The following is a 22,524-nucleotide window of genomic DNA, read 5'->3' as shown; positions in this document are numbered from 1 at the left end:
TTCCTTTCGGGGAAGTTTAATTTCAGAGGGTGTGGACTGTAGTGACATATGTCCGTTCATTCACTCCTTCATCCATCACACAAGATTCTATGGTGCACGTTAGATTTTGGGGGTCTTTTTGAGGAATTGATCCATTTTAACACTGCTTTATGACATTTTATTTTACTGTTTTGGTGGTCAGAGAGCGACCCATTAACTTGTTACCTTGATTTAATTTTACTCCAATCCTCGGGCACAGGGTATGATTGGAGGTCACAGCTCTCAGGCCACTTACACAATAATTCCAGGATTATATGTGGTGATTAGGGATGCGTATTTATAACCAGAGCGTTGCTCTTCAAATCCCGACAAGTCAATGGTTGGGGTATCTCTGAGCAAGGTACCCAATCAATTGCATTGATCAGGTTAACTGGACACTCTAAATGGACCTAAGCCATGGGGGGCCACATCTAATGTGTACTCCTAGTGCTGGTTCCAAGCCTGGATAAGTGGTAAGGTTGAGTCCGGAAGGGCAAATATCGTGATCAGTGAAAAAGCAGGTGATCCGCTATGGCGCCCCCTGGAGAGGTAGCAGCCTATTTAGCTACTATTGTAGTTTTGTGAGTGTGTGATAATACATTTTAAAGACAATAATGTGCCGATAATATTGTGATTTAAATATCTGTCTAATTAATATTTAACTAATATCCAACTAACTAACTTGAATTAGTACTAGGGCTGTCACCTTGTACAAAAATCAAGTTTCTTCAAAGTTATTTTCACAATTTATATTGTTCTGGGTATAGTGTGTGTGTGTATGTTTTTGTATTTGTTGCCTCTTAAGGACCTTTTCTGTCATAAACACTGTGCTTGTGAGGACCATGGAGACCAAAACCTGGTCCTCAGGAGGCAGAACCTCGTTTCTGAGGAACTGGGTGTCTTATAGTGTCCTGTAACAGAACAGCTGTGCAAACCTGAGTGTGCATGTGTGTGCGTGTATTTGAATACTCCCACTTGTATGATGGGGTGTGAACGTATAAGCGTTCAGCGTCTCAGTCCAGCCTGTCGTCTTCATTCAGACTCTGTGTGTGTTCAGTCATCAACAGAGGTAAGACTGTTCTCATTTAACCTGCTTCTTCTGCATCTTTTAACTTTATTTCACCCTGCTATGTCTTTTTTTAGGTGTTTACATTTTCTAACTGTTTGTGTACAGTCCATGCTGCGGGTTTGTGGACAGCTGTCTCAGTGTCTCAGTGAGGAAAGCAGTGTGTATGTTAACATGTGTGAGAGATCAGTTAGAGTTTGTCCAAGAGGGGACACATTTGTGTGCGTGTTAGTTTGTCTCTCGTGGGGCAGTTTGACCCTGGCTGATCCCACTTTTGACCTTGTGTGGCCTCACATTGTCCTCAAGCCTTAGACCACACTAGAGTTCACTCTCTCACCCTGTCATACACTGGAGTAACTACCACCAACAGTCAAGACATTAACCGTTATTTAATGTGTAACATTGACATACATATACCTTATAAGAGACACTTCACAGTACCAGAAACAGAAAACAAAACAAAACAGATTGTTGCTACTTAATACAAAGACTTACATTATCCAATGTACTCTAGATTAAATGCACTATTTAAAAAATAGGTTTGCTGCTTTGTCTCACACTTCAAAAAACCCTTTTTTGCCAGGAAATTTGACTTTCAGTCACTTTCACCCTCCTGCACCAAAGTCCATAGAGAAAATCATGGTTTTAGCTCACAGGGACACAGGAGCTACTGTCTATTGCTGTCTCACTTGGTACATTTGTGTCACTTTGGTAAATAAAGAATTTGAAATACAGAACACACAAAAAGACATATTATAACTTCCTGAAAGAGGCAGCAGTGGATGAACAACTCCTGCATGCTGTGGCTGTAAAATCACTGATTTCCTCTATTGGTTCTGGTACACAGTGAGCCGTTCACAAAGCAGCATATACTAAATGTTTCCAGCCAGAAAAGCAGCAGTTTAACAGTCAAATTTAATGTCAAACATAGTCTTAAGATATTGTAGACTTAAGCTGGAATACATTTATTATTATATATCACATTAGCTCTTTGTAAAAAAGCAAAAATATGTGCTTTGGCACAAGTAAACCAGCTCGACCTTTGACCAAAATGGAATCTCTAGGGACACAAAAGTTATGTTGCCTGTTTAAAGATATCGTTTGGAAAATGAAACAATTTTTAGCTTTTTATTTGTCGTGATTCCTGCTTCGACTTTACAGTTCCCTCGCTTTAAAGCCATTTTACAGTTAGACCCAATAACCTTGACAATTTTTAATATGCACAGTGCATGGGACTGTAGCCATGCTCATGCTATATCATAATGGCATCACTCTATCCCGAAGCCAACATCAATAAAGTGTGGCACATCCGATGGAAAGAGGGTGCGCGCAGCACCGGCTTTTGGACCCAGACCAGACGCTGTGACATCGCTCAAGTGGAGGTTTATTATGAGAGTGTCCTGTCAGGCTGGGGTTTTAAACACACCATTGTGGCAGTGAGATGCTGCTTCCTTTTTTAGCTCGAGTCTAGGGCCCCGACCGGCTCCTAGATGCGGTTCCTGGCAGTGGACGAGCGGAGCGTCCAGGCATGTAAATCACTGTAAGATCAGTGCAGGAAAATATGCAGCCGCAGTACAGTAGATGTGATTATGATCTGCAAACGTCCTCCTGCCTGCATGAGCACATGAGCTTCAGAGTCATCATCTGATTGGAAGGAAGGATGAAGGAGACAACACAAAACATGCACTTTGAGTTTCTACAACAAACTGTTTTGTTGTAGTTCCTAATTTTAAGGAAATAATTCAGTTTGATTGGTTGTACGTGGTGACAGTTTGTACAGTCACTTAACGAAAGTCCAACCTTATAAAATGTACTCTTTATCTCATAGTTGGACAGTCTTTTCCAGCTGAAAAATCAAGTTTCTAAACCACTTTCTACCAAACACCAAATTCCATACAGAAAATCAGCATTTTTAGCAGGCAGGGAAACAGTAGCTGTTGGTATATTTCTCCTCTGTTTTTAAGTTTATGCCACAAATGTTAACTCTAAATGAAGGATTTCACTCACGCAAGTCACAAAATAACATGTTAGAACTTAGTAGTGAGGGCAGAAGTGGGTGAAAAACTCCTGCGTGTTATTATGTAAAATCGCTGATTTTCTTGATGGACTTTGGTGTGGGGAGCGAGCGTTTTACAAAGCAACACAAAGTTTGGTTTCCATTTGGAAAAAACACTGTCAGACAGTGAGATAATGTTGTGGACCATATTGTTAAGATACTGCAGACATCATAAACTGGTGTAACCTTTAGTTAAGTGTAAGTTCAAGTTGATATTCCCTCAAGGTTTTAGAGTTCCTAAAATAAACAAAGACGCCACCTGTTTTTCTCTCTTTTTACTCTGTAACTGGACTAAATTTGGTTCACAATATTAAGTTTAATCTATTATACAATAAAAAAAATGACCCGTTATAACTCTTGCTTCTTGAAAATGCATAAAAATAATCACTCTTTCTGACCCCACACCCAAAATAATGTGAACGCTTGAATTTGGAAACGAGAACTTTGGTTGCGTCGTCTGGGCTGCTTTGCTTTGAGATTACATAATCTCACTATAAGTTGTCACAACTCATTAACCTCATTGTCTCCTGGCTCCCAGGAATGCTTTGGCTCTGTTTAACTCTGTGTCATAACAGTGTCGTTGATATCCTGCACACATTCCATCAGCACCCCGTGGCCCAAACTGTCCCACAGGACGTGGGGAAAATACACCAGGAGAGTCTGGAAAGACACTGTTAGTGTGTACATACACTATACTGTACGTACACCTAATGATTTGCTGTGAAACTGTGCTTTTTTGCTAATTTGCGAAGATAAAAATCCACTCTCCCAAAATGTATTCGTCTTTTTCTTCAATTGTCATGAGCTGACTTTGCTGCAAGTTGAACACGACCCATTCAAATCATGTCATAGAAGTATTTATGCAAACAAACACCAAACAAATCACATCAGAAAAAGTCCAAATGAAGCTCTTAAACATGGACATTTGCCCGTTTTTCTCAGGTTATTTGAATTTGAAAACTTAAACCAACTAAAATGAAAATATTTCACTCAAGTAAAAATACTATTATTGTGAGAAAAAAATGTTCAGCCAATTAGCTGTAATTAGAGTTCAATAATCTCAAAATCTACTCAAGTAAAAGTTCAAAGTTGTTCATTTAAAATGTACTCTGAGTAAAAGTTACTTAGTTACTCACTTTTTGAACAGTGGTGGTTGTTGTTTATGTTCTTTTTAACTAGTTAAACTAGTTGTTTGGCAGAATACCTTAACAAATAAAAGTAAATTAAGAAAATAAACAAAATTAAAATATCTTGTATATATTTTACTTTTATTCAAGGCATCAATTATAAATTATAACTAACAAAACCAATTCATTGTATTTGTTATTTTCCACTTAGTCCACTCTAGTTTACTTTTACTGTGTCAAACTCAACATTTACCATTTTGTCTGTTTTCCACATTAACCCTGGAGCAAATTCCACAACATCTAATCTGCACTGTATCTGCGAGGGATTTTTTAAAAGGGCTTAGCTGTCCTTCGTTGTCTCCATGGCCTCAGTGGACGACTCTGAGCCGGGGTTTTCTGATTCTGAGGTTATACATTTTCTAATTGTAGCTCAGGCCTGATTATTCAATAAACTCAGCCTCACTGTAAACAAATACCTTTGTGAAGAAGAAGAGCCCCCAAATTTGGCCGAGGCTGTGTATAAAGAGGTCTCATGCTGGTATGTGCTGTGTATACAGTGTGTGTGTGTGTAGAAGAAGAGGATTTACATCCTCACAGTCTGAGCCGGTGTCTTCTCTCTCACAGGTGACTGGGAGTGTTACCCGCATGACCCCACCGTATGGCACGTAAGTCACTATTTACCCCAGGGATCAGCAAGCAAATTCAATTCAATTCAATTTTATTTGTATAGCACCGAGTCACAACATACATTATCTCAAGGCTCGATACATAGACAACGTCATCAGGATTAGAGAAACCCAACAACTGACACGATGAGCAAACAGGCATCAGTGGAGAGATAAAACTGACGGAACCAGACTCAAAGATGTGTGCCAATGTGCCAAGACAGGTTGGGGTGAAAGGAAAAAATAAATAAATAAGTAAATAAATAAATAACAATGGTGATCATATGATAATATTAATAATAATAGCCTTGAAACTGGATCTGGATCCTGCAACCTGTAAGATGAGGACACAGAGGGAGGACAGGAAGGAAAGACACAATCCAATGTGGTGCAGGGCCAATTTTCTTGTAAGCAATTAAATATTTGGGCCAAAACATCGTATGGTATCGTACCAAAGTGCCTTAAAATGTCTTCAGTCACAAACAAAAAACCCATGTTTGCTGCCTTAAGCTAACACTACTGTGGATTTTATGAAGACAAATGTGTGTGAGATACTTACTGGTACTGTTAATAATTGTTGTGCATCATTTAAATTTTAAGAATTACTGCTTCTTCTTTGAGCCTGCACATATGTTAAAAGTTATAATAGTAGACATTTACTCCCCAAACATGGCTGTCTCCATGACAACAGCAGTGTTTTTGTCATTGAATAAGTTCATATTTAAGATCAGATTTGTTAAATCTTCTGCCGGGCCCAGATACTGATGCTGGTGGGCCCAGTTTTGGCCCACGAGCCACCTATTGCTGACCACCGCTTTACTGTTTTTCATGTTAATTTTTAAATCAACATTTTAAAAATTAAAGCTATTTCATGTAAAGTACAGTGTCATGCGTTTAAGTGTGAGTGTATTTAGCTGTTTATTTTTGTTATTACAGTCACAGCGTCCTCAGTCTGTCCGAGTGGACATGTCTTGTCTTGTCTTGTCTTGACTTGCCCTGTCTTCCGCCTCAGCATCCTGTGACCTGGCAGCCGTCCAAGGAGGGAGACCATCTGATCGGCCGAATCACCCTGAGCAAGAGGAGCGCTGCGATGCCTAAAGAAGCTGGGGCTCTGCTGGGGTTAAAGGTCAGTGTTGGGACCCTCAAATGTTGTCCACTCGCTGGCGTCCAAGACGTGATATGATTCTAATATGTCTCTTTTGCTTGTTGTAGGTGGTGGGGGGCAGAGTAACGGAGTCAGGGAGATTAGGTGCCTTCATCACGAAAGTCAAAAAGGGCAGCTTGGCTGACGTGGTGGGACATCTAAGAGCAGGTAGACCGGACTGTGTCACCTACGTCACTGTTTACAGGGGTTACCGTAATGACAAGTATATGGGCGCAAAGCTCTATTTCTTTACTCCGGTATCCATTCATCTCACATCGTCACAAGTGGTCTAGGAGTTACGGTAATGAGACAACAGCATTGGTAACAGAAGGGTTAAATTAGAGCTTTTCCTTCTTAAAGTGGCAGTTTATACGTCGTTTCCTTCTACTGCCGGGTCAAAGACCGGTAAGGATATTTTGGTGCATTCACAAAACGCCATGTCTGACTCTAGTCTGACTAAGTATGTACATGCAGGAGTAATCAGACTCTGAATCGCATTATCCAGATATGTTAGTCTGACTAAGACTGGCTGGATTTTAGCCGGACTAACGTGTTTACATGACATTAATCAGACTTTTAACATGCATGTAAGCGCACTGAGTGATGGCTATGGGGGGTAAAGCTGTTTAAACCCCTGGTTCTCAAACTGTGGTGTGTGTACCACCAGTGGTACGCAAGCTTCCTCTGGTGGTACATCAGAAATACTGTTTTACTGTATATACCAGGGTACAGTATGATCTGATCAGTAAGAGTTGATAACGTTGTGATGATAATGGTGTTAGTTCAAGAGCTCAATATTTTCTCAGGTGGGACCTGGTATAAAAAAGTTTGTTTTGGTAAGAAGGAGCACAAGAAAATTAAGAGTTATCTTCATCCATATGCTCTTTTGAAAAGCCGCTGATAACCCCCGACACTTCACGTCCACCTTGGTGAACAGAAAATGGCTGCTGTACATCATGTTGACAAAAAAATATATAAATGCATGTGTGATTCCAGGGGATGAGGTTTTGCAATGGAACGGAAAGTTGTTACCTGGCGCAACTATGAAGGAAGTTTACAACATCATCCTCGAGTCTCAGGCCGAGCCTCAAGTGGAGCTGGTGGTATCCAGACCTATAGGGTAAGTCTGGAGTCAAACGCTCCCCGGCACATTATCGGTGCCGCACTCTCATACTTTTATGAGTCACCCTCTCTCTCTCTGCAGGCTGTGCGTTTGCGTTCAATTTAACCCTTTACTTTTAAAAAAAAACAACAACCCAAAAAAACGCCACAGCGTTGACGGCGGCAGTGGCTCTGACTCAGAGTTGGCTAACCTCAGCAGGAAAAGAGAGAGAAAAGACAGTGATGTTTATTTGTATTTTGACTGTGACTGTGCCTCTGCATTCGAAATATTAAAAACACCCGACCATTACCTCCTCCTCCTCCTCCTCCTCCTCCTCCTCTTGCTGCTGCTCCTGTGAGCTGCCAAGTTAAGCAACGAGGACACTGCCGTTTTATCTCGTATGTCCCCTTTAAAAAAGAACCCATGCTTCATTCCCAACCATCGTATCGACCAAATAAAATCATCTGTAGACTGTAAAAGAAAACTTCTGTGAGTGCTGTATAGATAATTTACTTGTACATGCAAAAATGTACCTTTAAGGGAATAGATTTGTGTTTTTTTAAGTGATTATATGTTTGGAAGTCTCTCCGACTGAATAATGCCATTTGAAAGTAGAAATAGTCTTGAAAGAAAGAAATGCTCCATTTAATGTTGATTCATCGTGAAGTTCTTATTGATTTTATTCTCCGCGTGTGAGATTGAATCATACGAGCCGTATTGAACCGTAGGAAATGCTGGTCTGGAACCTTTTTTTTTGTTTTTTTTTAAACAATTAATTGGAGAAATAAATGGAAACATAAATGTGCATGTCAGCAAAAGCTACAGACCTGTTAAACTGTGGCGTACTGACTGAAAGGAGGTTTCAGAACAATGGAAATGTGCTAAATTTACAGTGGTTCTAAAAGGAAAATCAACAATCAGAATTTATTTACTCTTTAAAGATCAAATTTAATGTAATTCCTCAAGTGATTGTGTATTGCTGTTTTCAGGTGTCAGAAATGTACTAGCTGGGCTTCCATACTTATTATTTTGATTAAAATAAACTCTTTGTATTGAGTTAATATGTTTTTTTTTAAAGAAATACTCACTGTTTCTCCACCCTCTCTTAAGATTTGACTTAAATTGGTTTTTGTTGGGTAAAAAAAGTTGAATTTATTAATTTCTCTCCAAACACTTGCAAAGGGTGTGTAGAAAATATCAGTAAGTAAACTGCCCATTTTTTCTTAAGTCCCTTTTTTTCCTTTTTTATACTCACGCATTGAAAATAATTTTGGTTTTGCTGGTGCCATTTTGCATCTCTGTGCGACCTGAACCGAGTCCTTTTTAGTCGGGACATCAAGTTGTATATTGAATATTGGCTCTGTGATAAAAAGATGCATTATCTCCCCCCAAAAAATTAAACTTGATCGTAACTGATGCAAAATGGCGATTGTGAAACATTGCAAGCTTCTTATTGCTTGGGCTTCCTCTCTTTTTACTCTTCGTAAAGTCTGAGGATCCCAAAGTGAACAAAAAAAAACGAGCTGTGTTAAATAAAACATATATTTCTCACTTGGTTTGAAAGTTTGGACATTGGAATTAGTATTTATTTGAATTATTTGCTTTAAATTTTTTTGGTTTTGTTGTTATTTTTGGAATGGGCTCCAGGGCTGCATGAAACACTTATCAGTTAAATGTTTGAATTTAAAAACCGGAAGTTGAACTTCATACAAAAAAATAATAATGATAATTCAACTTTTTTTTTCTTTCTTTCTTTCCAAGAGTGAAATAATCCTTTCATTGTAGCTACAGAGTTGGAGCTGAGAGCCAGTTAGCCCAGTTGCTACCGGTGCTCATGCTAAGCTAGGCTAAACATGTCTCAACTCTACTTCTTTTCTTTACACATCTCATAGTGCGTTCCAGTCTTTTGAAACTTTAAAGTCAGAAATTGCAAGTGGAATAATCCCTGAAGTTGTAATTTCAATTCCTCTAATCCCCCTTCACCTGTGAGTTCACACTTCAAGATGGCTGCTGGGAGTAAAAGCAGTAGTTTTTACTGTCTTTTTTCACACTTTCATCTTTTTGTGTCTTACACACAGTACTGTCCTCATGGTGTCTGTGGACATCGTTACTATACAGTGTTTTAATGTTTGAAATGCCCTGAACTGTGTTTCACAGGTGGACTACATGTGCTAGTTAGCTAGCAAGCCTAGCTTGTTTTCTGACTTGTAAGGTTCTGTGGAAACTGGAGCGCACTAAAGGTCCATTTATACTCAATTTCCGTCCGTTTTCCGTACGTCCGTCTGTCCCAAACATTACCCCAGTACTAATTTGAAGAAAGAGCTTATTTTTTGTTTTGCTTGATCCAAAAATAGACTGAAATACAAGCTAGTTGGCGGTGGAATGCAAGACCACAACATGTAAGTTTTCTATTATTGGTGTGGAGGAACATTTTCAATATTTCTGTTTTAGTTTTCTTTCTTTTTTTTTGTAAATGCTTAGTTTTAGCTTAGTTTTCCCAATGGAATTGCTCCATTTTGTCCTCCATCGTAAACTCCCGTACGAGGCGAACACAATGACGGACAACGAAGTGAACGCAAAGTACGGACGAGCGGCTCTGTCCTTCTCCGTGTCCGTCTTTTGCGTAGAGTATAAATGGGCCTTAACTCTCAGAAAGAAAGCAAATGAAGACAAAATCTCTGTTGTGTGGTTGTAGAAATCTCCCAATTTGAATTCCATAAATGACACCGATAAGAGTGACACAGATTACCGTGCTTTCCCTTTTGTTTTACACACAGCGTGTACAATGGATTCTGGTGTTTTCCTGTAATTGTGGTGAGAACAGACTTGAGCTACAGTATTGGCAGCGGCGCTCAGCCATTATTATTCAGATGATGATGATGATTGGCTGGACAGAAACATAATGAGTCTGGGAAACACTGCAGTCAGGAGAAGAGCCTGGTTTGCTTTTGCTTCTCTCTGCTGTTTTTGACCACATAACATTGTGTTAACAGTGCGACTTTCTTCCAGTAAAACTGCTAGCACATTAACATGCATGTAAAGCCTGTGCATCAAGAACACGACAACGTTTATTTCGTCCAGTTAGTTGCTGGTAAGTAAGTGAGCAACTCACATGTGTCTTTGCTGCTTCTTCTTTTTCAGTGATATCCCAAGAATCCCCGACACGTCCCACCCTCCATTAGAATCTAGTAGGTATCTCCTGTTGCTGTGTGTGTGTTTGTGACAGTTTTTATATATAATATATGTACAGTTTATTTGTTTTTATGTGTGCTTTTCTTGTGTAATTTGTAACAAAACCTAAAAATTAAAGGAGCTGTAGGTAAACCTTGGAAGAAATTATTTTGGTAGCAAAAGCTGAAGATACAGTTGTTAAAATTCATTTTTAGAAGGGTAAACTCACCTGCTTGTATGATCTGGTGTTGTTTTATTACCCCTAAAATTAGCGTCAGGTCTATGGAGGTGGCCATTTAGAACCACCATGTTTTTACGGTAGCCCACGATGGACAAACCAAAACATATTTTGAGTTTTAATGCCAAACAAAGTTTACATAGGCTACAATCTGCAACTTCACCACTTAATGTTGCTAAATTATACAAATTATAACGTACCTTTAATACTTTTTAACCATAATTTATATGGTTTAGAGCAGAGGTCTCAAACTCACGCCATATCATGTTATGACTTATGTCTGTTTTTGTTTTTTTTATGTATTTATTTTGCATCATAAATACAGTATATGAACAAAAGTATTGGGATGTCTGACCATTACACCAACAGGGATTGTAATAACGTATTTAAATACATGTACAATACCATTTTAAGCTCATATCCCCTACCCCTTCTGAATGGTTGTTTTGTTTTCCCAAAGCTTTGGATTGTTTTTCTCTTGATTAGCCATTAGACCAGATTTGTTTTTTCAGTGGCCCCTTGGTCATTTGAGTTTGATAAGCTGCTCTCTGACGTAATTTATCTAGAAATTAATTTGCGACCTACATCTGTGACGTCTGTCAAAAGGCGAGTTAAAAGGTTTTTAGCATAAATCATTTGGATATTTCATCGTTCAGCCCTTTTATTTATATACGGTGCAGAACAAACTTCTAAACAAAAGCCTACTTGACTCAAAGTAGGACAGAAGCATGGTCATTTATCACGGTGACAGGTTAGCCGTGGAATAGTCTGTGCTCTCTTTTAACGTGACACTTTCTAACAGGGGAACTCTCGACGCCGTGTTTTACATAAACATGAACTCTTTTCATGTTGGAGTTGGACCAGATTTTTACCCCTGCGCTCTTTAACAAACCTCACCCATTTTTCCTCGTCTAAACTTGTTTGTCCTCTTTGAGAGAAAAAAAAAAAGGACTTTGTCTTCTTGAGGTTTCAGGATTTGTTTTGTGTTTTTGTTGTTGTTGTTGTTGCCGTCTTCATAGCAGGTTCCAGTTCTTTTGAGTCACAGAAGATGGAGAGACCATCCTTAAATGTCCTGTCTCCCTCCAGTCCCGGGATGCTCCAAGACGCTCCGCAGTTAATGCCGGGGCAGCTCTCAGTGAGTGTGTCAGGACGTCGGATTTATCCCAGAAAACCTCAACAAAATACTACTTTAAAATTGTTTGTATGTTTCTCACACAGGTGAAGCTGTGGTACGACAAAGTGGGTCACCAGCTAATAGTCAACGTGATGCAGGCTGTAGATCTTCCGCTTCGACCGGACGGGCGGCCTCGGAGCCCCTACGTCAAAATGTACTTCCTGCCTGACCGCAGGTACGAGAAAATGCTTTCAAAACAAAAATTAAATCTAACGGGACTCAGTTTGATTGGGCGGAGAAATTACGAAAACCTTCACACCTTCATTTGGTTTACTTTTGTAACCGGACCAAAGCGCCTATTACCCTGAAACAAGCACTGACCAGGAAGAAGAAAATAGCACGAGGAAGTAGAAAAGCAGGTTCATTGATTTGCCAGGATCAAAAACCGGAAATCCATCCCCTTAGCTGGCTTGTTCACCACAAAAACAAACAATGGAGCAACACCAAATTTGGGTTTTCTGCTTTTACTTTGGTGTTCAAACCTACTTAGTTTCTCACAGGAAGTTGTCCAGTATGAGCAGCAGGCGAGTCATGGAAGTTAGTTAGTGAAAAGATTTGAGGAATTAATTGGCAAAAATATTTGGAAAAAAATCAACATATTTCCGAAGCCTTTATTAAATGCTGATTTTTTTCATTTTTTCAAAAATATTTGGAGCATACAATGTGGACAAATATGGTTAAAGGAGTTATATTGGCTGTGATGTCAAGACCATCATGTTGGACTCAGGTTGTGAGTCCAACAGGAACAACAACAATTCCTTTATTTTAAATAATATATTTTATCCAAACAACTGGGAATCACTGAGAGGAAGCTGTAGAATCACAGTTGAGTTAGAAGCAGCATCTAGTGGCTGTTTAAGGAACTGCAGGTTCCTGCATCTCCTCTGATGCTGGTGCAAACTGTTCAAAGAGTAACCTCAGCTAAATGTCACACCAGATTCAGACCCACATAAATCCCACGGGTGGAATGTATTTAGATGAATTCAGGAATCCAAAGATTTCTTTTAGTTGCTTCTTGACTTGGTCGAGCGACTGCAGGGGAAGGAATGTGATTGGCTGATCATCTGTATCGTGTGAACACACAGCGACAAGAGCAAGCGGAGGACGAAAGCCGTGAAGAAGACCTGCGAGCCCAAGTGGAACCAGACGTTCGTCTACCCTCACGTCCACCGCAGGGACTTCCGCAACCACATGCTGGAGCTGACGCTGTGGGACCAGCCCAGATCACCGGAGGAGGACAGCATCTTCATGGGAGAGGTATCTCACAGGCGACTTTCATCTATATGTGGATATAAAGCTTGAATGCTTAAAATACAGTTACATTAATACATTAAGACTAATGAAAATTGAAAACAATGAAATTAACTATAAATATGGTCAAATAAGGCTTAAAATTAAAGACGTGCTATTGTCTTTTTTTTAAATGTAATTTTGTCAATTCCATGTATTATTTTAGTCAATACATGTATGTATATATATATATATATATATATATATATATATGATATTTTTATATATATATATATGATATTTTTTTATATATATATATATATATATATATATGATATTTAGCATATTTAGAGAGGAGAATGAGCAGACAGTTCATTAAATAACCAAGCTATGAAGAAGATTATCTCCATGTTCCAGGAGCAGAAAAGCCACAACAACTTTATAAGGCGTCATGTGTACCTTATAAAGTGGCTGCCGAGTGTACCTGATATACAACACTCAACACTTTCTCTTAAACTAAAATATATATTTATATATTGTTAAGTACTTGATCAATACTGTAAAAATACTATTAAAAAGTTTGAGAACCACTGTTCCAGGGTAAAGGGAAAACTTGGAAAAGCATTAACTGAAGCTGCAGGTGTTCAGGTCTTTCCCTTAGCACAACATCATGTATATGAACTGTGTCGACTGTGACCAGATCCTCATAGAGCTGGAGACGGCGTTACTGGACGACAAGCCTCACTGGTACCCACTACAAACCCACGATGTCTCATCCATACCGCTGCCCCAACCGTCCCCGTACCTGCCCCGACGTCACACACACACAGAAACACCCGGCAAGAAGCTGCAGCGTAAGTTTCACATTGTGTGTTTGTGTATTTGTGTGTGTGTGTCTGTGTGTACGTACAAGTATCACAAATTGCCCCAACTATATGACATGTACATGTTAATGTTAACGTCTGTTTTCATTGCCCTCCCTAATACCGCACCTTTGCCTGCAAGTGTGCATTCATATATGTGTCCACATATGTGTGTGCGTGTATGTGTGTTTATCTCCATGTGTGTGTGTCTGTGTCTGTGACCGTTTAGGTTCACAGCGTGTAACAGAGCCTGAATTTGATGAGGGTACAGCAGTAGTGTCTAAAGGTGGGTGGGGACCGTTTCCACGTGTTACGTTAGGTGTTACATAAGTGTTCAGACCTGGTGTTAACGAGGGCCGGGTGCCAAGAAATGGGACTTTCGGATTCCTATTTATACCGATTTGAAAGATCTGATATCGATTCATTAAATCCTTCGTTGGAGTTGTATAAATATGTCTCGTATTTTAGATCTTGTGCAAATCTCTTCAGTTGAGTCCCGAAAAACTTCCACACTAGACTTTTCATGTCGTAATTGTCGGTTTAAGTCTATTTGTGTCTTTTGTGGTCACCACAAAATCACTGTTTTCACCTTCTGATGAGTAAAAAAAAAAGAAGCCCAAACTTGGTAATTACTTCAAACGAGCTTGATGTACTTCTAGGCTGGATATATATATATATATATATATATATATATATTTTGTTTTTAGCAAGAAATCCACATTTTCTATAATATGAAGCATTAGTTCTGTGAACTAATTAATTCAACTGGTCTGGAAACTGAAATGTCTTTAAAATGAATCGATATCAAATCAAAATTAAATGTCAAAAATCTAATCTAATTGTGAATTAGAATCAAAACTATTCAGGGAAATGAGTTGCGATACCCAGCCCTACTATTAACATCCATCCTGAGTGATCTGATTACAGGTGGACAGCACGAACTACAAGTGTGAACGACCCCAAATGTCCTGAATGTGTCTCCAGATTCCAATGTCCAAGAACTAAATAATCTTGAGACGTCGCACAGTGTTAATCTGTTCTATGGTTAAAACTCCAACCTCTTCTAAGCTCAAGTACAAGTAGAATAATAAGAGACAGTCATAATAAACAGAAATTACACACATTTGTGTTTGAATTTAGTGCAAAACGAACGCAAGTCCAATCACAGTTTGGTGACTGGCGACACATCCGGTTCACATTTGAATGCCAGGTGTAAACAACCTTCACGTCACTAGATTTCTCAGGTTGAATGTGAACTCCAGGTCTGAACGGGGTCGTACAGTGTATCCCAAAGCTTTTCATTTTTAATTTGTGTTCTTTATGTAACACAAAATGAATTTACTTGAACTTTTCGACAGCCTATTGAACGTAACTTGGCGTAAAAAGGTCTTCAGGAGTGCCTGGGAAACACTGTCCTGTGTTGGTCATGTTGATACAGGCTCCTCTGGACGCCTCTGTAAAAAAAGAAGTCTCGTTTAAACACAGTTAGAAGATTTTCTAACTCGTTTGAGACTCAAAAGATAAAACACTAGCATGCAAATGCTCTGCTTTCTCTATGTGTTTATGTTTTTGTGTTACTGTTTGACTTTAGAATTCTGTGTCTGTGTTACAGTTGAACTTGGCAAGATTTCGATTGGTTGACAAATTGGGGCTATTTTTCCTCAAATCTTACTCCATATTTCTTTGATGCTCAGCTCTGAGGATATCTACATTAAACCTATATACAAACCTATACCATGAGTCGTCCATGGTAAATTTTTAGAATTTCACAAACAAAATGAAAAACATAATCTTGAAGTTATGGCTGCGTTATCAACAAGATAGAACTGAAAAAAAGCTGAATTTAACGGGCAAAAAACCCAAAAAACTCAAAAGCAAGACATGGCAGCTTTATAATTGATAACAGTTAAGAATTGGAAACATTTAAAGACCCAATTTTTAACCCAGTTATAAAAATGAAACCGAGTACAGAAAAATAAGAGCAATAAAGTAGAGCACAGAAGAGCATAAAACATTAATTTGCTGTAAAATTATGAAAACTGCATGCAGTGCAAGTGAAAGATTCAAATTAAAAAGTGCGTTAAAAAAAGGTCAATCATAAGCAAATGAGTTAAAATATTTTTAACCTAGATTTAATAATATTAAAAGACACACAAGGAGGAGAGGTTATATAGCTAACATAAAATCCTATAAAAATTAGGAATACAAAAAAAGTAGAAAAAAACAAAAGAACAGGAAACTGACCAAAACAGAACAGATGAAGCAACAAAGAGACTAAATACACACGGAAGGCAGAGATAATTACAATAATAATTAGTGTAGCTAATATTAAATTAACAAGTGCTTTATTTACAGAAAGAGAAAACATAAATAAATAAACATAAATAAAGTACAGCTAACGGCCTACGCTGAGCACGGACACGCTTTTCTTTCCTTTTTTCTTTTGGAAACGAAGCAAGTGACCTCAATCATTACAAAAGCCCAACACAGACACTTTCAAGGCTGATCAGCGTCTGTATTTTTATCCTCACGCCACCAAAGAAAGAAAAAGACTTGTTATGAAACTTCATTGTCAAAACACAGCAACACAGTGAGGGGAAAAGAGTTTTTTATTAAGACTCTGTGACCTTGAGACTGCGATTCTTCTGTCGCAGCTGCAGTAAAGTTTGAGTTTCAGTGGCGTCAAGATCTACAGGTGCGGCCAATGAGGTCTTAAAATGGCGTCATGTTCACGATACCAATAATATCATGATCCAACGATTCTGTGATAATCAATATATCACAAGACGATATCTGTCTCACTGAAGAAAACAAAACATTAGCATAAAAAGTGCAGGATGATGTTAACATCGATGTCAATATGTTGTGATACTATTTACAGCCCACTTAGCTTACTTAGCCACCAACTGAAAAACAATGGGGTTAGGGTAACCTGCATTTAACACTTTTTGGGTGTTTTTTTTGGAAACAGTGACAAAGTTCTATTAATGAAACATTAGCCAACTAGCAAAGTCAAACTATCTGAAGCTAAACGTTGGCCTCAACTCACTTTATGCCACTAAATGTCATATAAACTCCACGCTAACTGTAATATCTTGACTTTTGTGTTCCTATTTTTGATGTTTCTGAGTGAAGCTCCTGTAGCAGAAATAAAAACATCTTTCTCTCAGACTCAGAGATTAGCATCCGACCTACAGTTTTGCCAAAGTCTCCTCTCCTTCATCGTCTGTGATTTAACAAACCGACCGACTCCGTAAAGGTTGATTTATTATCCCTGCACATATGTGTTGTTTAACATTCACGCATGCACATGTGCGCGGTCACTCTCGCCCAGCAGCGGATGGGCGTGGCAGGGAGAGGCAGCGGGAGCCCTCGTCGACGCTGGAGGTGCCGGATCAGCAGAGGACGCCATCGCATCACGTACGATCCCGCTCCGTCTCCCCGAAGCGCGAGGAGCAGGGACGAATCCGATCCCGGCCTCCCAACGTTCCCACGCAGAGGTGAGCTGTTGGTTCCACTCAGATTTTCCCTTTTATTAAACGGGATACGTCAATTTTTGGGCATTTAAAGTGATTGTGAAATCCTGATCCAATATGAACCGCAGAGTTGGTTGTAAAACATTCATCATTTGAACTTTCTTGTGTGTTTGAGCCAAAATTGCTTAATTTTGTGGCTCAGTTACATCTAAGACAGGGGTCTCAAACCTACCAACCTGACATCCTTTTTTCTTTTCTTTCTGTCCAGGAGTTTGGACGACGAGCTTCCTCACAGTCGCCGCTCTCGTTCTCCAGCCCGCTTCTACGACTCTGCCAGAGGTCGCCACCAGGAGGAGGAGTACCTGGACGACAGGTGTGTCTCTCTGCTTGAGCTCGGCTTGTTGATTCTGAATGTTTTGGCCTGAACGGAGTAAAAGTCACCAGAGTTGTTTCCACTGTTACGCTGCAACTGTGCTTTTGTCGCTGTGTAACGCTTCTACCTGTGTGAGTGCAGTCGGAATGAGTCAATAGATTTGTGTGCGGTTTGTTTACCTTTCAGAGTGAATGCTAATCAAGAGCATTTATAGAAGTCAAAAACATTTCACAAAAACAGAATCCCACAATTTCTGCTAGATGGTAATCCTGCAACCTTTCTGTTATTGCTTGTTCAGAATCTAACTGTGGGTAAAGAGTTTTAAGGCACTAATAAAATAAAATAAGTCTAAATTGAATGAAAGTAGAGAGTAAAAAGTAAGGTTACCTTAAAATGTTCTTAGCTAATGGCTACGCTAACTGCTGGAAGAGCGTATGTTCCAGTTATTCGGCAGAAATGAAGGTGGAGGTCTAGTACTGAAACATTGCATCAATACAAATATTAATTATTTAATAAATGGTTGGGCGAAAGTCTCCTTAATTGCTACTTAAATATCGACTCTTTTCCCCTCGCATTTAGCAGGAAATTATCATGTTAGCACTAATGTCAATGAGAGCCAAAGCCAATAAAAACCTTGACTATACTTAGTAGGTAGCTGAATAAACCAGTTTAAATTCGGATTAAACTGTTTTCTACCAGTTATAAATGGGTTATAAATGGAAAAACTCTTCATCAGGATTATTTAGACTCCATTTGGTCTGTTTAGTCTTTATATTTAAGAAACAAATCAATAATATTACTTCATCTGAAGACGGAGTGCATTAATTTTGCAGAATTAACATCAAAAAGTATTTCTGGGATTTTGTTTTTGTGTAATTTTAAATATATCTTTATTGTCATCACAACACACACAATAGTGCAGTGAAACGAGATGAGGTAGTGAGGTATTTCACATATTTTGTTGCTATTTAATAGTAGAATATCTTATTTTAATGCTTTGTGGTACAGTAGCTATTCATAGATTGGCTTCACAGAAACCTGTGGCATTCAGTCTGTGGTACTTGACAGTGTGTGTGTGTGTGTGTCACACGTGTGTGTGTGTGTGTGTAAATCAAATCAGCAACAGCTTCTCTTTCCTCTTCACTCTCTTCTCTGCTCTCCTGGTGTTTTTTGACTGTTGTTAATTTCCTCATTTGTCATCCATCCCCATGGTAACGACAGTGAGATCATCATGATCCACCAGTCAATGCGAGGCAAAAGTGCCGAGTGCCTCCACACCAGGTAAAATGGCCAATCATGACGTTTTCTTTATATTTGGGTTTGTGGAAGTTTGCTACTGGATCAGATTTAATGGAGTGTGTGTGTGTGTGTTGCAGTAACAGTAGTAGTAGTAGTAGTACTATTTATTATGTAGTAGTATATTATAATGATTGTGTCTGTTTGTAGTTTTCTTTAAAAATGTTCCTTCACTGGAAATACAGTTTGAAAATGACAAGGCAAAGGCACAAAAAACCCACATAATCAAAGGTAAATGTATGTACTTGAACAATATCAATAACAAAAATATGCATAATTCATTCATAATACTTAAATGACAATTCAACTGTCTACATCTACATTTACTGCTAGTTTTGGTGTGTTAGAAGACTTTATACAGTCTTTAAAATGTAAGATAACAAACTAAAGGCAACTTATGACAACAACAGCAGGTGTAAACTAGGAATGACCCGATACTATACTCCTGGTACTGGTCAAAAATCACTTGATTGGAAACATAAACATATCACATAAAAGCATCTCTAGACACAGACTGTAAAAAAACGGTAACAACGTTGTTAACTTCACTAATTTCATATTTGTAAGCAGAATAATTGTTACACTGGTGCAGCGTTATGATTGTAAAATGCCAGTTATGGCTAAGTGCTAAGTTAAAACAGCTTAGTAGATACCTGTATTGGACTGATATTTGTATGTGAACATTATTAAGATGGCGATATCAGACACAAAACAGTGGTATCAAAGCATTCTTAGTGTAAGCATGACACAAAATGTAGGTTGTCATATAATCAGAGGAATTCAAGAATATGCTTTTTAACAGGGGACAATGTCAAAGTCAGTGAGTGTTCAGGGCTTTATGGTTTAGGAAGGACATTAGGAACTGAGCCTTTATATCATTTTTTTCAAATTGCACTACTGCCTCTGTACCACAAGAGGTCATTACAGCCCCATGCTTGAGCTTCCTAAACAGTGATTCTCAATAGGTTGATGCTCCTCAACAACCAGACCAGCTGTAGTTTGTCAAGGCCTGAAAATAAAATATTATCAAATATCCATGAATAAATGATCTCCCCTTGGTTTTTTTAAGCTCATTCTGCCTTTGCCACTCAAGTAAAACAACAAATTAAGATATCGTGTCTCTACACACATACAATACAGTATGTGACACTTACATTTACACCACATGTACAGTAGTCATCTCTCCTGGAGTATTAGTGTTTTTATTTAGAGAGAGGTAAGTCACGCTCTTCGTAGCACATCTGTATTTTTGATCTGATCAAACCGTCCCAATGAAAACACAGATTATCATTAATCATTACTAGGAGCCCTGGAAACAAATTTATCACAGATTCCGATATGTGAAAAACTATAGTACAGTATACTATACTATATAGTTATAACTGCATGTAACTGCTTCCCTGATTGCAGAAAACATGCAGTGGAAATGACCTCTAATGTCACATCTGCTCACATGTCACAGCAAATGAAGATATACATTTATTTTTCTCACTGTGTAATAAATAAATGAATAAAAACATAATAGTTAAATAGTCATTCATAATAAGAAAAAATAATACATTTTAAATCCAATATGTACTGTGTAATCTTTATGTACTCAGGCTAGATCAGTATCACGTACAGGACTAGACCCAAATGCAAGACAGTGGCAAGTAAAAGAGTTTATTTTTAAGAACACAAAAACAGGTGAACAGGCACGAAGATCCTCAAATATGTGTCAAAGAGCGCAGGCACGAGATAAACGTGGAACAGGACACTGACTGGAACAGGTAAATAGAGATTAGCAGAGTCACAGAAGCACGCACGTGCAAATAATCCCACAGAATTGCGAACCACAAATAAACAGGCGAGAGCTCAAAAACCACATGTAGCTCTAGTGACAGACAAAGACGAACTCACAACCACACAAAGGAAGGGGGAGTGGTTAAATACACTGTGGAATCAGGGAGACGACGAACAGCTGTGATGAACAAGTCACAGGTGAAACAGGTTGGGTAATCACAGAGAGGAAAAGTAAAGTGCACACAGACAAGGGACGAAAAAGACATCGACAACGGAACAGGACAATCAGCATTAACAAACCCAATCCTAAATTTATATTAATCCTTAACCAGACTGACACATTGGATAATATCAAGGTCCATCTGGTCCTAACGGGCTATTTTTTTATTATTTTAACTGAACTATTCAAAACTGCAATTTAATCCATTCATCAATGCCAAGCTCATGGATTGAAAGTCGTCACTGTTTCACACTTAATCTTAATTCTTAATCAAGAACAAAGAAATTAAGACACACACACAAAACCCTCATGTAAAAGATAGGTTATAAAACCATTTAAACTGGTTTTACATCTGTATAAACATGTTTAATAGTATAGTATAGGTTTTTATCGGCTTTGGCTCTCATTGACATTAGTGCTAACATGCTAAGTTCTTGCTAAATACTTGTTATTGAATATTTGTATTAGCTAAGAACGTTTTAAGCTAACCTTACTTTTAACTTTCATTTAAGTAATCAAAGATATAACACAGTTACATTATAGTTTCCCCAAAAGCTTTATTAAGAAAAGCAAGCTTATTTTTTCTAACTTCCACTTCAGCGAAATAAGTCATTGAGTGAGCAGAGTATCGAGTACAACAGTCTTTGTTTCATCCAATAATTAATCTCAGTCTCTGCCTCGGCTCTGAAGCCGTGGACATGTTGTGCCTGCTTTGCCGATGTGATAATCCATCTTTGTTTGTTTCACACACACACACACACGGATGTGTTTGAAGGTGCATCTGACAGGAGATGCAGCATTTGACGCTTGTATCCCTGTCATGCATCGCTCTTTAGTTCTTACACTTGCTTACACTGCAGAAACACAGGAGCTTAGCCAGTGATTTTTAAGTCTGGTCTGAAATCAGCAGCAGACAACAGTATGACAGCTGTGAAGTGAGTGAAATATGAAGCTCACCTGATCTAACTTTAGCAGAAATCTATCAAACCAAACTCAGTTTATATAGTTTATAAAATCACTGGTTAAGTAGTTTATCTTTGTAGATCTTCTTCTGTTGTCCACAAACTCCCACTGTTTTTTTATTTTTCCTTTTCACTTCTCTTCCACCTATTCCTTCCATTTTCCTCTTTGTGTTTGCTGCATGCAACATGCTAACATCAGGAGATCTACTAAGCACAGTAACACTTTGCCACCCAAGATGCCACTTTTGTTCAACGGCATCCACAAACACACAAACAGGTAAGTTATTGCATATATGTGTGTGTTCAGTCAGGAAAAGTGTTTTCTCCGTACCGTCGTATGACTTTAAACCTTTCTTTAAAAGGTCTAGTGTGTTGGATTTAATGGTATCTGTTGGCCGGAAACCCTGAAATGAAGAATTGTTGAATTTTAAGTCACTCAAAATGATCCCTTCAAGACTACACCCCCATTGTGTCCACCACACGTTAGTGTAGCCCGGAATGGGTAAATCTAACCAAATTAGAACCATACTAAACCAACCCAGGTCAAACAAACTCAAATCA

General features: G+C 38.6%; 1 protein-coding gene across 21 annotated transcripts in view; it reads left to right on the top strand.

The window, feature by feature from the left end:
• The window catches only part of LOC122781453 (regulating synaptic membrane exocytosis protein 1-like), a 79,726-nt gene that overhangs the window by 37,076 nt on the left and 20,126 nt on the right, over nt 1–22,524 (top strand). For 5 of the 21 annotated variants that reach the window (XM_044045116.1, XM_044045107.1, XM_044045111.1 and 2 more), the window contains exons 7-21: nt 4,892–4,932; nt 5,945–6,058; nt 6,145–6,244; nt 7,073–7,196; nt 8,361–8,378; nt 10,320–10,366; nt 11,607–11,722; nt 11,806–11,936; nt 12,847–13,018; nt 13,692–13,845; nt 14,084–14,140; nt 17,189–17,354; nt 17,599–17,703; nt 18,925–18,984; nt 22,163–22,240. In XM_044045116.1, the coding sequence (XP_043901051.1) occupies nt 4,892–4,932; nt 5,945–6,058; nt 6,145–6,244; nt 7,073–7,196; nt 8,361–8,378; nt 10,320–10,366; nt 11,607–11,722; nt 11,806–11,936; nt 12,847–13,018; nt 13,692–13,845; nt 14,084–14,140; nt 17,189–17,354; nt 17,599–17,703; nt 18,925–18,984; nt 22,163–22,240 (1,483 nt within the window). The remainder of the gene's footprint in view (nt 1–4,891; nt 4,933–5,944; nt 6,059–6,144; nt 6,245–7,072; nt 7,197–8,360; nt 8,379–10,319; nt 10,367–11,606; nt 11,723–11,805; nt 11,937–12,846; nt 13,019–13,691; nt 13,846–14,083; nt 14,141–17,188; nt 17,355–17,598; nt 17,704–18,924; nt 18,985–22,162; nt 22,241–22,524) is intronic. The other 16 variants (XM_044045114.1, XM_044045119.1, XM_044045115.1 and 13 more) reach the window with 8 other exon arrangements.

This window comes from Solea senegalensis, linkage group LG15 (assembly GCF_019176455.1).
Source record: "Solea senegalensis isolate Sse05_10M linkage group LG15, IFAPA_SoseM_1, whole genome shotgun sequence".
Classification (NCBI taxonomy): Eukaryota; Metazoa; Chordata; class Actinopteri; order Pleuronectiformes; family Soleidae; genus Solea; species Solea senegalensis.
This window is presented reverse-complemented; position numbering and strand designations above follow the sequence as displayed.